Raw genomic sequence first — 15,499 nt, 5'->3', positions numbered from 1 at the left:
AGCGGACATGCCACTTCCTCCGGGAAGCCTTCCCCACGCTGACTCAGCACCTGGGGCACTTCGCAGAGTCTTGTTCTCTGGCAACCTGTCCGCTCCACTCACCACAGCGTCCCAGAGCTTGATGTGTAGCCAAGAACAAATCCTGAGCGGGATCTGGTCACCTCCAAGCGTCAGCCAGGCTGTCCCTTCCAAGAGTAAGTCAATTGCAAAACATTTGTCCCGGATGCACTGGGAACTCGCACCTTTCCTTCAAGCCTTTTATTTTCTGAGTTGATACAAAAAACCACAAACAAAACAGGGAAAAACTGACAGAGGACAAAGCCTCAGCGTCAGCCAGAGACCAGAGACGTGGAAGGAGCGGCAGGCCGGGCCTTGCTAGGTCTGCAGGCCAAGAGATGGAAAGTCCCGAGGCCCCGGGGCCTGCTGGGTTTGAAGGGGGAGGGGCAGGTCACTTAAAAAAATATATATATACTGTACACATCTATCTGAAGCACTCTGTGTCAGGACAGAAGTCAGACGCGGAGTCGGTGAGCGCAAGTCACTTCTCCTCCTCCTCCTCGGACCGGCCTGTGCGGGGCTCACTAGCTCGGCCAGCACGGGCTCTGCGGCGGGCGGGCTTCTTCTGGGGAGGGAGGGAAGGTAAAGATTCAATCCCAACCCATGGTGGCCAGAGGGCAGAGGCAGGGGGCTGGTCACCACTTGGCTAGGAAATCCCTGGGTGAAGGAAACATATCCAGATATAAGATTTCCCGACCTTTTTCTCCAAAGAGAAGAAAATAAAATCAAAACCCGGTGTCTCTGATGCAGGGGAGGAGCTTTAAGCACAGCGGGCGCTTCAGTGCGGACCGTGTCCCAGAACGGGGCTGAGTGCTTTAGTGCTCCACACTTCACTTAATCCTCAACGCCAGCCAGGCAGGCTGTGTCGCCCCCCATTTCCAGGGGGCTGGTGGCTGCTGGGGTCCCATCAACCGCTTCACCACCACCCGGAAAGCACAGCTCCGTCAGAGTGGCTTATCCTGAGGAAACCTCTTCTTCCCCATGAGGAATGCCCTCAAATGACAAGATCACAAGGAAGAGGAGGTGGACAGTGGCGGGAAGAGACCGAGCTGTACTTGACCTCGAGCCTCATCCTCCTCTACAAAGAGGCACTATCCCAGTGCCCGCGCCCAGGGAGTGCTGTGTTGGTCACGGCCATCATTATTCTGGATCCTTCTGATTCTGCAGCTCTGATTTCTGGCATCGCCTCACTGGCCCCACTGACCTTGAGGGACAGAACCACTTTCTCCAGCCCCCGCTCCTTCCCCCTGCTTGGCCCCTGCGACCAGGCCAGATGCTAGAGTTACCCTCCTACCCTCACCAGGGAGGGGAGGTCAGCAGGGATCCCCCGGCCAGGAAGCATACCTGTCGCCGTGTGCCCCTCAGACAGTCTGCTCTGCTGTCTTCTTCTGTGAGGAGAGAGGGAGGAGAGGCTCCTGTACCTGAAGCAGCCCCGCCCCCCATGCCCCCCCCACCCCGGAGCGGATGTGATAACCGGTTCTCTCCTGAGGACTTGCAGCTCCCCCCCCGGAACAGATATTGGGTATACAGGGATCCCCAAGGGCAGGGCTGGGGCCCTATTTGCCCAGGAAGGAGCCCGGGACACTGAAGCCAGCAGATGCTCAGCTCTTCCGAACACAGCTGAGGCCCCGCTGGCCATGGTGAGAACTGCACCGTGTAAGGTGCAGAGGCCCCCCTACTCCGGTGATCAGCCTCTGGAACCCATAAAGCAGAGGGGTGTGTTTCTGTGATGGGGATACCCTGCCAGCTGGGGTACATACATCCCAGGGAATGTCCCCTCTCACCTCAGTCTACCTGGCTAGCCTCCCTGCCCCCCACCTCAGGGCTCTCCTTCCTTCACCCATCCCAAGAACATCCTTCACCTCACAGATAAAGACGGGGCCACTCCCACAGCTTCACACACACAGGCCACGTCCCTCCCTCAGGGTGGCCCGTGCCTTCCACCCATCTTCGCCAGCTTGTCACAATTCATGAGGCCCCAACCTCTGGACCCTGAGAATGGATCGGGGGCAGGGAGCAGGTCTGGCCTGCCCCACCCGCACTCTGACACACACAGGATGGGGCTGATCACATTCACCCTGGGGACTGGGTTTGGGTCCTTCTTCTGGCTGGAGACCCCTCAGGAACTCACGCTACCTTTTTCTTCTTTTTCTTCTGGAATGGTGAGTCAGGGTCTTTGGTTGAGGCCTTTTTTACTTTCTTCTTCTTTTCCTTTTTTTCCTTGTCTTTTTTTTCTAAGGAAAGAAAGTAAAGCCCCTAAGTAACAGAAGCATGGCGGGGGCGGGGGGGGGGGTCAATGTCAAGAGACAGGGCTCGTCTCAAGGGATCCTAGAACCACTCCTTCCAATGCCAGATCCCCAGTTCTCCCCACACTCCGGGGACCCATCAAAACACAGGCCCCAGGCCTCTGTGACCACCTGCCCTGGCCCAAGAGCCCATCCACGGACCATCTGGACTACTATTTCTAACTCACTTTTTAAAACTTCCACACGTTTTAAAAAGTGACATTCTACCTCTAAATGGAAATATCACCTAAGGGACAGACAGGGCTGGACGAAAGGAGGTTCTGCGGCACGCAGAGTCTAGCGCAGAGCTTGGGAAGGGCCAGCCGCCCTGAGCTCTGAGGGGAACCTTCTATCTAGGTGCCTGGGCTGCAGAAGCAGGACGCTGAAGTGTGCATGACAACTGGCCACCCGCCGGGAGCGAGCACCGCTGGCCTGCGAGTAGGCCGCACCCTGCACCCTGCACCCGCATCTCCCCGGCTCCCCGGCAGGTCAGCCCAGAGCTCCGGGACCCAGCTCCGGCTCTGCCACCCCCACCCCGGCCCCAGACCAAGCCGTTCGCAGCCTGTCCCTTCTGTGCCCGCCGGCTGCCCGCCCCCACGGCATGCTGACCCGAGGCTCTCCGCATGGGCCCCGAAGCCTGTTCCAGGCTGCAGCCGGCCAGCCACTTACTCTTGTCGGATTTCTTCTTCTCCTTCTTGCTCTTTGGGTTGCCTTGGTCTCCACCCTCAACCTTCAGTGTCCCTGGCTCCCCTTCCGGCTTCTCCTTGGCCCCCTGGGAGCCAGGAGACGCTTTCTCCTTCTTCTCCTTGATGTCACCACTCACTCCGTCTCTCTTGGCTTTCCCCTTGGGAGTCCTGAGGGCCTTTTCTGGCGAGCCGGCACCCTCCCCGCCTCCCCCGGCCACCAGCTGCTGCTTCTTCTTGCTCTTGGGGGCTCTGGCGGCCGTCTGGTCCCCCGACAGCTTCCGCTTGCGGCCCACCCGGCCCTTCCTGCTGCTCTCCTTGGCATCCGCGGCCTTCTTCCTCTCCTGCTCCAGCAGCTCCGTCAGGACCTTCACCACCGAGGCCTGGACCCCAGCCTCGTTCAGGGGCCAGGGCTCGCTCAGGAGGCGCCGGCTGAGGTCGCTCTGCAGTGCCAGTATGGAGGCCTGGGGGCTCTCGGCCTCCTTCCTGGGTTTCCGGGGCTTCTGAGGCGTGGGATTAGCCTCCCTTCTGCCTGTGGAGAGAGAACACGGGGTCACGGATCGGGAGAGTTAGGAAACAGGCTCACCCTGCAGGTACAGGCTGCGGCCTACTCACGTATAAGCCAAGGGGGCGTCTAGGGACACAGCTGACCTCCTCGGACAAGGTACAGACAGGCACAGGGCGGCCCAGCGGTCACTCTGCCCCACTGCCTGGCTCACACCTTTCCAGCAGTTTCTAACTTAGCTCTTTCGTCTCCTTGCACTCGAGTCAGGTTGGAGATGGAAAAGGACTCCAGAATCTTAAGGATGGGGAGTGAACTCTACCAACAAAATGAAAGGTCAGACAGGAGGGAGACGGTATTGTCCAGTCAGAGGTCCAGAGCTGGGAGGCAAGGGACTTGGATTCCAGGTTTGCCTACCGCCAGCATGCTGTGGGACCGTGCTCCTCCCTTGGCCTCAGTCTCCCCATTGATAAAATAAGGGCTCAGATGAACGGTGAGGCCTCTATTCTAAGTCACAGACTCATGATAAGAGCTGGTCAGGGGACAAGGCAGCCTAGCGGGTGACGGGCCTGGTGTATACGCACGTGGTGGCTGACGAAGCAGGTTTGCTGCCTGCCAGAGTGACTTCTGGTGCAGCCTTTGTTTAGAATTTTCCACGCCTCTGCTCTCCTTTGATAATTGTGTGCTGACTACACGTGTGAAAAAACCCGTCCACAGCCCCCTCTAAAATGTCTCCCCGTCGCCCCCGCCCCTCACAAAGAACACTGGGGCAGACAGTGAGCAACGACCCTTCTGCTGACCCAGCAGCGGTGAGCTGCAGCTAAAGCCAAGGCTGGAGTATCGGGGGGCGGGGGGGGGCGACATTAGCAGTATCCTGCTGCTGCCCCTGACTTCCCGGGTGACTTGGCAGGTTTGCACTCATTCTGGGCCTCACACACACAACCGTGCCTACACGCTGGCTCTGAGAGGCGCCCCGTGGCCCGGCCCGGCTCCCCGTCACGGGGCTGGGGCCTGTTGCCTGCAGCATGCGGTGGGCCCAGGGTGGGAGCTCAGGGGAGGCGCAGACGGCAGGCTGAGCAGGGGTCATGGGGAGGGGCGTCCCAGGACAGACGGAGGCCCAATTCAGTTGTTTGGTGCTTCTTGGCAAGGGCAGGGGTTGGCTGGAGAGGGAAGCTGAGGAGGTTTGCGCTGGCAACCTCCTTCCCTGCAGCCCACGTCTCTGCTTCCTGTCTACAAACACCCTAGAACACCACAGCTGGGGAATGCCTAGAGCTGTCCCAGGCGTGCCCATCAGAGCTACCTGTCCCTCAGCACTGGCAATGCCCCAGGCTGGGTGACCTCGGCAACTCCGGTCTGCCCTCCAAACACCGCGTGACAACTGTCTGTGTGTGCCACGCCCTGACGCTCACTGGATGGATCTACTCTGCCCTGTGTGGTTAAGACCCAGAGGCCCAGCGTGGCTAGGGTCCTGTCTGAGGCTTTACAAGTCAGCCCATCACCTGGGGTCTCTGCCACGTGCTAGAGACTTCTCCAAAAATGGCTCCTGCCTTCCGTCTGAGCTGCCTCAGTTCCCACACCCCACACCATGAGTCCATTTGTTAGGAAGCAGAGGCAACGGGGACAGTTAGAGAAAGCCAAGGCCGCTCGAAGGCACGGATCACCCGACCAGATGCACCAGCATCCCACAGAGCTGGAAAACCCAACTTCCAGGCCGTCCCAGGTCGTAAGAGCCAGACACCCGGATGTGGGGCACCAGGCCTTGCTTGGAGAGGCCCTTGTGACAGACAGGACCATATTGGTAGGACTGTTCAGGAGGGAGGCAAAGAAAGGGCCCACTGCCTTGTCCCTCCGTGTCCCCCTGTGTCTCTCCTGTGGCCCTTGACTCACTTGTTTTAGGGGATACGGTGCCTGCTACATGTTGGGGCTCCACTTCCCGCTTGCCGTCTGGGGCATCTTTGGTGGCGGAAGTAGAGGACGCCGAGGGGTTGAGGTCTGGCCTAGCAGTGGCCTTTGAAGCCTGGGAATTGGCCAGAGTCGGCCCAGGAGTCACATAACCTGAGAGGAGAGACTGAAGAAACCCAGTGTGAACGCGGCTGGAACCCTGCTCCACCCGTGAGTGCAGGGCCTACTGTGAGGAAGCCGTCCCAGGAGCCCCTAAGGTCGGGCCAGCCCTCTCGGGCCTGGCGTGGGGCACATGAGCCCTTCGTACGGACCTCCTGCACTATTTTAATTAATACAGATTTCCCTCAGCCACATTTAAGAAGACAATCTCTCACTACTAACGCGAATGGAAAATCACTAGCACTTGCCGTGTACAGAAGATAACCTTAGAGAAATCCCATCTGTTCCAAAATGTCTTTTTTTTCTGGGACTCATCTAAAATCAAGGCAAGCCTTTCCTACAGGTTCTCGGAGTCCACTACTCATGGCTCTATGCTGAAACAGAGCCTCAGGGGGAGAGACGGGGCCCCGCCGTGGCGGATGGCCTCGGCCTCACACTGCAGCACGTGGCCTCTAGCGCCCGCCCGAAGGCCCCCAAGGGGCCAGTCCCCTCCCTCACCATTACCTGAGAGGGTGCCACCACCTCGTCCTCACTGGACTCTGCTGTGGTCTCCTCCACCAAGGTCTCCGTCGTGGAGGGGGCCGGACCTACCGGGGGTGGGGGGGCAGAGGCCAGCTGTCGGGAGGCCCTGGGACGGCCTGAGCCTTCCGCTGGTCCCTCGCCCTCCTGCCCAAGGCTTTACCTGCTCCTACGACTCCCTCCCAGCTCAATGGCTATTCGCAGCCTTCTAAGCAAGACATCTCAATGCCAAAACCTTCCATTCTAATTCCTGAGGCCCGACTTCTGCTTCCCTGCTTTTCTTTCTTTAAAGGTTTTATTTATTTGTCAGAGAGCGCGCACACGCACAAGCAGAGGGAGCGGCAGGAAGAGGGAGAAGCAGGCTCCCTGCTGAGCAAGGAGCCCGATGAGGCCCTGGAATCACGACCTGAGCCGAAGGCAGATGCTTAACCGCCTGAGCCACCCAGGCGCCCCATTCTGTGCGGGAAGCATGACCCCGGGACTTTGGGGGGTCAGTTATGGGAGCCTGAGAGTAAAAAGCTGGCAGTGGTCCAACAGCAGAGCTGGAAGATCTTTGGTATCATTCGGCCCAACCTCCTCGTGGGGTTGCACAGATGGGAAACTGAGGCCCAGCACGGGGTGACTGGGCCCAGGCTGCAGACCAGGTGGAGATAGAGCCGAGGCCGCCACTCCTCCGCCCGGGGCCCACCTAGCCTTCTCCTGGGACCCTCACCTAGCCTGGGGGCCGAGGGAGCCATCTGGGGCCCGGCAGCACCCTCCTCGCTCCCTGAAGAGCTGCCGCTGCTGTCGTCACTGTCATTGGAGGTGTCAGAGGCCTTGGCTTTGGCGCGTCCGGCAGGAGTGGCTGTGGCCCGCTGGACCGCAGGAACCTCAGGCTTTCTGAGCTTGCTGGTCCCCTTGGCCTGCACAGGGAGTGTTCCCAGAGCACTGTCAACCTAATTTGGTTTAAAAAAAAAAGAGAGAACAGAAAAAAAAAATGAAGGGAAATAAACTTGGTGCCTACCGAACACCCCAGTTACCTCAGGGCTAGGCGCCTGTTAGCTGCTCTGCACCAGGCCTCACTCAGCCCTCCCACAAACACTGAGCCGGGCAGCGGAGGCTGGGGGGGGTGGTGTGGGTTACAGACGTATGCATGCGACAGTCACAGGGCGGTAAATGCTGGCGCTGGGACTTGGGCCCCTCCCCGGCCCCTCCCTTCTATGGTCTGTCATTTTTGCTCACTGTCCCCTCCAGGGTGGGGCCGGCCCCCCCACCAGGCTCCCCTGCTCACCCCACTGGAAGACGGGGTCCTGGCAGCAGGAGGCTGGGCCTCACTGGCTTTCTGGGCAAGGACCTTCAGGGCGGCCTGGGTCAGAGGGAGGCGAGCAGGGCTCCTCTTTGTCACCTGTGGACAGCCACAGGCAGCCCTGAGACTCGCAGGTCCTCGGGATGCCATCTGTGCCAGGCCCTGCTCAGATCCTGGCTGGGGTCGGAGGGGACCTGCATCTGTACAAGGAGCCACGGGGCTGGAGGAGGGGACTGAGGGACAGTCAAGGGGGTAATACCACCCTCAGGGGCAGAAAACAGGGCCGGGCTGCAGGTTGTCAGCTGATCCTACTGTTCTCAGTGGAGCCAAAGACAGCTTTTAGCCCAGGGGAGGGAAGCAGCTCGGCTCCCACCTGAAGCCCCCCCAACTCAATCTGAGCTTGCACTTGGGAAAAGTCTCTAGCCTGGTGGCTGCAAAAACCTCCTCAAAGGTCTCCCTGGTGCCACTCCTGCTTCCCACACCCACCACTAGTCAGGGAGACAGAACTGGAAAGGAGCCAGGCGGGGCTCCCCCTGCAAACCTGGGCGGCCCTCACCACGGCCTGTCGGGCCTGGCTCCCTCGCCTTGCTGCTTCCCCCAGCTCTCCCGCCCAAGTGCTTCCCCAGACGGTCCCAGCCCGGGTTCCCCTGGCTGGAGTCCTCCCTGGCTCGCCCTGGCTTGGCTGCTTCTCTAGCCTCGATGGGGAGGCTGCCCTTTCCTGCCCATCCTTCCTAAAGCAGCTCACCTCATTATTCTCTAGTTTAGACTCAGTTTCTTTCAAAGTACCCACCAACTGGTGAGTACTTTACTTTTTGGCTTCCCTGTTTCATGGCCCACGAGCCCCTCCCTGCCGTCTGCCTGGTGCGGACAGATGCTCGGCACCATCTGCTGGCCGAACGGAGGCGGGCTGCCGGGCGCAGTGACCACAGCACAGCTGGCCGGCACCCGTGCTCCCAGGAAGCTTCTCTTGGGCTGTAGCTCATGGTGAGCCCGTCTGGGCTAGGGGCGCCCAGCTCCCGCCTGCCCTCTTAGAAGAGAGAGGTGGGGTGCAGTGGGATGGGAAAACTAGCCCACGTGGCCCAGGAGCGGGGTGAGGAGTGAGGAGACCTGGGTTCTGGCCCTGCCTAATCCTGGACAGGCCCCAACGGTCTTGAGGGACAGCGCTCAGCTCTGTCGTTCGCACAGGTGCCGCTAACTCTACCCTGCTCAGGCTGTAGATTTAGGCAAAGACCTAACAGAAATGCACTGAAAATGGTGAAGGCCAGGAAGTCACCATTATCCACACTAAGAGAGGCAAGGTTTGTTCACAGCATTTCCAAACCAGGACGGAAAAAGCAAACAAACCAAAAGCGCAACCACGTTGGAACGGCTGCCGAGGGGCGCGCAGAGCCACAGTGTGGCTCTGCCCGGGGGCCACGCTCCCAGACTACTCTTCCTCACAGCTCAGAGGTTTCTGGGAGCCTGGTCGGGGCTGCAGCCAAGCCAGGGAAGGCGCCTGGCTGCGAGGGGGCGGCTCCTTGGGGGGGGGGCGGTGTGTGGAGGAGAGCGACGGCAGCCCTACCCAGCAGCATGTGTGGGGGCGGGGAGGGCGGGGGGGGGTCCCCTCGCCCCTGCCGGCCTGCACGGCCCTCCCTTGCCTGCCGTACCTGAGCGACGGGCGCCTCCTGTTTCTTGCCTTCTGACACCCGACCGGACACCTCCCTGCTGCCGGCCCCAACAGTGCTGGCCCTGACAGCTGGCCTTGGGTGGGCCGTGAGCACGGCTGCTTTGGTTCTACTGGCTGAAATGGAGCGGATGGGGTGCAAGTCAGGGCACACGTGCAGCAATCCCCAATTATCAGCCCTTCCTGGGGACGGGGCCCAGTGCTCACGGCATTTGCAGCAGAAGCCCCAGTTTAATGTCCTCCCCGAGGGCGCCTGGGTGGCTCAGTCGTTAAGCATCTGCCTTCGGCTTAGGTTGTGATCCCAGGGTCCTGGGATCGAGCCCCGCGTCGGGCTCCCTGCTCCGTGGGGAGTCTGCTTCTCCCTCTGTCCCCGAATCCCTGGCTCATGCTCTCTCTCTCACAAAAATAAATAAAATTAAAAAACCAAACGCCATCCCTGAGCCTCACAGGCAGGAGCCGTCACTAGCTCTGTCACGAGCTCAGGGGAACCACAGGACTGCTGTGACCCCAGGCTTTCTCCCTGACCCCTCCCCACACTTCAGTCCTCGATGCTGCCACCCCTCAGCTGGCCAGGCCACTACTTTGAGCACTGGTGGGGAGCACGGCTACCAAATGGGACTCTGTGCATTTAGAAGAGTCTTTTTTTTTTTTTAAGATTTTATTTATTTACTTGCCAGAACAGAGAGAAAGAGCACAAGTAGGGGAGCGGCCGGCAGGCAGAGGGAGAAGCAGACTCCCTGCTGAGCAGGGAGCCCAATGTGGGGCTCGATCCCAGAACCCTGGGATCATGACCTGAGCCGAAGGCAGACGCTTTAATTGACTGAGCCACCCAGGGGTCCCTAGAAGAGTCTTCGTAAGAATGTCATGGTCATTTGCAAAGGCTCAGTCCCGTGCGCTCGCTGTAGCACTGTTCGTGCTAACCCCAAAGCCCCCACACAAAGCCCGTCGCTTCCTCCAGCCTGGCACCGCCCACATAAACTATGCTAAGCCCACCCAAAGGACAGCTCGGTGGCCAGCAGGACTCACACGGTAAATACGTAACGTCACAGTCCGTCAAGTAAAAATTACAGAGCATGTGTGCACACTATGACCTCACTAAAAACACAGATACAGCTGCAGTTCCTGTAGTTTCGGTAAAATTAACAGTTCTAAAACGTCAGTAATTATTCCAGACAGCGTGATTACGGTGACATTTCTTCTTCTGTGCTATTCTGTATTTAATGAGCCCACCAAAATCAGGTCTTATTATTATCCTCAGAGAGTGTCACAACAACATTAGCCATTTTCCTGATGGCAACGAGAGTACCACAGATTCTCAGAAGTCAAAAGAAACCCCAGATAGGGTCCTGTCTCCCACTGATAGATGGAATCCTTGCCTACGATGTCTGGTTAGGGATTACCTAACCCTCTGTACATGCCACCAGGACCACGAGGCTCACTACCGCCTCACAGCCCTCTCCCCGTTCAGGCAGGCAGTTGTTACAAAGCTCTCCCTTAGATTACGTAGGAACCTGCTGTCTGCAGCTTCTAGCCACTGGCGTGGGTACCACCCCTTGGAGCTGGCACAGAGAAGTCCCGGCAAATACTGTCTCCGGAGATGGAGACCAGAGGTAGTTCCTTATCGGGATGAACCAATGCCAGGGGCAGAGACCTGGCTCCAAGCCCCTCCGGACCAACGACTGTGCTGTGTGACTCAGCCAGCAGCCTCTCCCCTTGGGCCGCCGTGAGCTGTGTGTGCTGCGTGCGAGCCCGGCGGCCCCTGCCAGGCGAGCCTGGCGGTTGCAGCACGGGACTCAGCCCTGCGTAGCGGGCCTGTGCTCACCAGGAGTGGAGCACTGCGTGGCGGGGATCACATCCTCATCCTCACTCTCAGAGGAGGAGCTCCTGGCTGTGCTCGCCGAGGCCCGGGCCTTCCTCGGGGTGTTTGCCGCCGGGGCTTGTGTGGTGGTAGCAGCCGGGCCAGCTGGACTACGATTAGGGTCGACAAAAATCAGAGGGGGTTTAATCACCTTGAAAAACAAAAACAAAACATACCCCCCCGGTGATTAAAGGTTTGGCCAGGCAAAGGGGAGGTTGGGTGGGGGTCCAGAGCGCTCAAGGCAGCCGGGCAGGCAGAGGCCATTCCGGCCACCCACAGCACTCTCCGTGCGCCACCCGCCCATGCACCTGCTAAGGCCCACACAGCACCTCACAGCCCCCAGGAGCCCCTGAAGCCAGCGGTCCTGGCTCCACTGTACAGCGGGGAAAACGAGAAGTCCAGAGAGGGGAGAAGAGTTGCCCAAGGCCGCACAGCTTACTGACTGTGCAGCCAGGGCCAGGAGAGCCAATTCAGCCTTCTTTCCTCTGGCTGACTTCAGGGCCGGACAGACGCTGGCCGAGCTGGGTGCTCCAAGCAGCAGGCCCCTCAGCTGCCCGGCTGTCACCCACGATTCTCCTGGGGAGCTGTGCATAACCGAGCTGCCCCCACCCCAGCCACGCGGGTGCAGCCTCCTGAGCTGTGGCCCAGGGCACAACGACCTGACTTCACGCTGACCCCATGTCTTCAGCAAACAAACTGCACGGGGGAAAAGCCAAGGTGAAGACTCAAGGGACCCAATGCAGTGTGTGGCCCTGTGTGAACTCTTATCCGAACACACCACATGTAGACTATCGTTCATGAGACAATCCGGGAAGTGGGGATGCCGAGCGCGCAGGCCAGTTTCTTAGGAGTGATACTGTATGGTGGCCGTCCTCTCATCAAAGAGAGGAAGCCAGGGGTGCTGGGGAAGGAGTGGAGGGCTTGCATGAAGCGAGCCTGGTCACGAGTGCAGACCTGCTGAGGCTGGGGAAGGCACGCGGGGGTTCTGCACGCTGTTCTATCTTTGGGCAGGCTTTGCAGCTTCCAGTGAGGCAGTAAAAGAGAGAGAAAGTGGCCACTCCCTGGGATCCTGCGGACCAGGCCGGGGTGGCAGCTCTGGTGGACATGTCCACCATACACAAGGGCACCCTCACACACATGGAGCCTGCAGCTCCCATCCCCCGAGGTCAGACTCGGTCTAAGTTCCACGCCCTCCCTTGCCCAGGGGGAAACACAGGACAGCAGGAGGAAGCTGCCCGAGGCCAAGGTCTGGGACCCCGTCTCGCCCATCACCCCACCCCGCCCACCTCCGGGGCCCAGGGGGGCCCAGGGCAGCCCAGGGCGCGGTGGGAGAGGCATCCTGAAAAGTCAAGCAGAGAGGTGCCCGCCCGAGGGTGGGAGTTCTGCTGGGCTGGGGCCCTTCCCACCCTTGCCAAACAGCCTCCCCCGCGGCTGCTCTGATCTGCCACTTCCAGAGCCTGCCTTCCCACATGATGAAAGAGAGAAGGATGGGAAGTGGGAGAAGGCTTACAGTTGAGGGAGGGGGGGAATCTATATATATGTGAGAAGACAGAAGAACAGATTGTCGGGGACGAAGAGAGGCACCGAACCCACCGAGGCAAACAATAGCGTCTGGGATGTTAAAAGCAGCTCAGCAGCAAAAGCCTCCTCCTCCCTGTTCCACCTGCCCACACGGCCTCGGCCCCGGGGTGGTGCAGGGGGCTTGGCACTGGAGGGCAGGGACACGAGGGGCCCGGGGTTGGGCCCTGGACACGACAACAGTGCAGCAGCGGCATCGGATCATTCAAAAGGTGGGCTGTGCGACCCAGGGATATGGGGAAACCTGCCTCTGACCCCACTTCTGCCAGACCTCACCATGTGGTGAGGCCCCTGAGCTTCGAGGGCCTATTTCCCACCTGTTGAAAAGGCTATTAGTAATCCTAGCCTGGGCTCGCTCACCAGAGGGGCTCTGATGCGCCTTGAAAACCGCAAAGCACAGCACACACAGAGGTGACAAAGACTCACGGGAAGCTGACGCAGCCTGGACACTTGGCTGGGCCTCCCTGTCGGCGCCAGGCCGCGAGGGCCGAGAGGGAAGCGGGGCGCCCTTCCTACTGCAGAACCAAACCTGGGGGCCCGCTGTCACAGCTGGGCTCACCAACTCTGCCCTCATTCCAGTCTGGGGCCGAGTGGGGGTGGGGGGCTGGCCAGCCCAGGCTGTTAACTCTGGGGTAAGGGACAGAGCTGAGAAGGCACCCAAAAGCCCCTCGCAGAACTGCCCGGGGCCTAGTTAACAGGTCCTGGGCCAGCCCCACCCGAAAGGGCTGGGAAATCCCCCTCCAGGCTGGGCCTGCAGCCTCGTGGTTCACCAGCCCCCAAGGAATGTCACCCCACGGGTTGAGAAGGCAAGTGGCCTCACCCAGGGTGACCAGCAAACTGTACCAGAGCTGGACTGGAAGTCTACTCTCCAGGGACCAGACAGGAGCTCCTTCCAGGATCAATCATGCTAGGGTTTTGACTTAACACCCTAATTTAGCTCCTTACGGATCTTCTTCTCTGACTCTACCTGAAACGTTGAGGGCAGGGCTTAGGTCTTTTTAATACGGCACCGACCCCAGCACAGACCCTGGCCTGGGGTTAATAATGCCGGCAACAGGGCGGAGCCACAGACCCCCCCCCCCCCGAAGTCTATCTCAGAGAAAGAGGCTGGGGTCCATCCTTGTAGGTGGGGAGACTGAGGCACAGCGAGGGAGCCTGGGAATGGAGCCACGATCGCCCCTGCCCCCCAGCCTGAGGCTCTGCCCACCACTCTGGCATTGATCCCTTTTCTCCATTGATAGGCTAATAACAAAAACAGAGTGAAACTTGTCAGTAAAGAAGCACTTGACAAATGCATAATAGTGATAATGATCATAATTAGTGAGCTGGGGATGAAGGAGCTCAAAATCCCCCAGCAGGGAGGAGAGGCTGCAGCTTCCTCAGGCTGCGCCGTCTTCCCTGAATCCTCCTAAGGAAATGCACAAAATGCCAACTTTTTTCCTGCTTCTTTTTTAATAGGGACTCCAGAATCTTCAGGACTAACGTACCAATTAAATGGTTCAACTTAAGCATGATGTTCATTTTAATTGTGTTAGTCCGCCCCCACAATGCAGGGCGAGGCGGCCCCCTCCCTCCCAGCTGTCCCGATCCTGCTCAGACAAGGAGGCGGCCTCCTAAGGGCGCCTGGACCGCCAGAGGGCAAGGCCCGGGCCGCCCTCCACTTCCCCTGGAGAGAGGACAGCGCGGGCAGTGGCGGCCCGTGGGCACTGTATGCACAGCCTGGCTTCAAACGCCAGGTCTGTCCCCTTGTTTCTGGCCATGGGACGCCGGGGCAGGTCACTCAACTTCCCTGAGCCTCACTCGTTCCTCCTTCAAATGGGAATAAAAGAAGGACCTACCCTCAGAGGGCTGTTGTGGGGACTGAGCAGGCTAACGAAGTATGGGGCTTGGCACACGGAAAGTGACCGGTAACGTTAGGTGTAGCTGTTCATCAGGACTTTACGGAGCAGAGAATGGCAGCGAGCACCCCACCCCGTCACCGAGGGTGGCAAGCAGCGTGTGACCTCACTGGTGGGCCAATCAGCACGCGGTACGGTAGGTATACGAGGGAGGTGGTTAAGCAGAGGGTCTGGTAATTATACGACTCCAGGGACCCTGAGGGGACCTGGCAGAGGCGTCCAGGCACCTGGGGCTACAGGACAAAGGGCACTGCTATCTGCTGGAAAGGCTGGGGCTCACACAGAGGCCTGGACTCAGCAAGCTGGGGAGATAAGGTGGGCCTGGTCCCAACCTTAGGGGGAGCCTGGGGAGGCCGCGGGTGCAGCAGAGCACGTGAACGCGTGCCATGGGCGCCAGAGTGAGGTCCCGGACATGCCCGCTGGATCCTGACAAGCCCCGCAGAGAAGGCTCCCGGTCCCAAACAGCAAGCGGGGATGTATCGGGAGCCAGGGGACCGGCATCCGGCCCTGCCTTGTCTTCTTATGGGTCATGAGAATTTGGGGAATGGACTTCAACCCACTGGGCTTTGATTCCTGATGCATCAAATGGGCCACAGCACGTGCCCTCCCGCAGGAACAGGCACTCCCATCAGGCAGCGCGTTATGCAGGGATGCAGGAGGGAGGACTGCTACCCTGCCTGCTTCCAGGGCAGATATCTGGGCCTCAGGGTGTGCCCGGGGTCGTGGAACTGGCAGCTGGGAGAGCCAGCACTGACCCTCCACCGTTTGGCTCTGAAGCCTGGATGCTCAGTGATGCCCCGCTGCCTACCTCCCGGGGTTACCGTGAAGATGAATGGCTCAACCAGGAGACCGTGAAGTGCTGTTTAAATGGCAAAGGTCTGCCCTCGCAACCCCTCAGGGGCCCGCTGCCCTGAGTCTGCAGTGTCCCAAAGAGAAGGAAAGGCCTACCTGGCTGGCCGGCAGCTCGTCGTCACTGCTCTCCGAGGAGCCCTCTGTGTTCTTCTCTGGGGGTGCTGGGGCCAGGGGCTTGCTTCTGGCAGCTTTGGAGTTACCCTCCTTCTGAGGGGACAAGCACATGGGTAGGGGGCAGGGGGTGTTAGCTGAAGGGGA

General features: G+C 59.6%; 1 protein-coding gene across 7 annotated transcripts in view; it reads right to left on the bottom strand.

Moving 5' to 3' along the window:
* Window positions 1-243: 243 nt before the first annotated feature.
* The window catches only part of TCOF1 (treacle ribosome biogenesis factor 1), a 37,537-nt gene continuing 22,281 nt past the window's right edge, over window positions 244-15,499 (bottom strand). For 6 of the 7 annotated variants that reach the window (XM_036113567.2, XM_078066738.1, XM_036113568.2 and 3 more), the window contains 11 exons: window positions 15,338-15,448; window positions 10,878-11,064; window positions 9,039-9,172; window positions 7,378-7,491; window positions 6,820-7,042; window positions 6,093-6,175; window positions 5,415-5,595; window positions 3,012-3,557; window positions 2,194-2,291; window positions 1,402-1,445; window positions 244-622 (listed from right to left, as the gene is read on the bottom strand). In XM_036113567.2, coding sequence (XP_035969460.2) covers window positions 1,419-1,445; window positions 2,194-2,291; window positions 3,012-3,557; window positions 5,415-5,595; window positions 6,093-6,175; window positions 6,820-7,042; window positions 7,378-7,491; window positions 9,039-9,172; window positions 10,878-11,064; window positions 15,338-15,448 — 1,704 coding nt within the window. In that variant the 3' untranslated portion in view covers window positions 244-622; window positions 1,402-1,418. The remainder of the gene's footprint in view (window positions 623-1,401; window positions 1,446-2,193; window positions 2,292-3,011; window positions 3,558-5,414; window positions 5,596-6,092; window positions 6,176-6,819; window positions 7,043-7,377; window positions 7,492-9,038; window positions 9,173-10,877; window positions 11,065-15,337; window positions 15,449-15,499) is intronic. The other variant, XM_078066741.1, reaches the window with a different exon arrangement.

Source organism: Halichoerus grypus, chromosome 2, assembly GCF_964656455.1.
Source record: "Halichoerus grypus chromosome 2, mHalGry1.hap1.1, whole genome shotgun sequence".
Classification (NCBI taxonomy): Eukaryota; Metazoa; Chordata; class Mammalia; order Carnivora; family Phocidae; genus Halichoerus; species Halichoerus grypus.
Note: the sequence above shows the minus strand (reverse complement) of the source record. Positions and strands in the feature narration are given on the sequence as shown.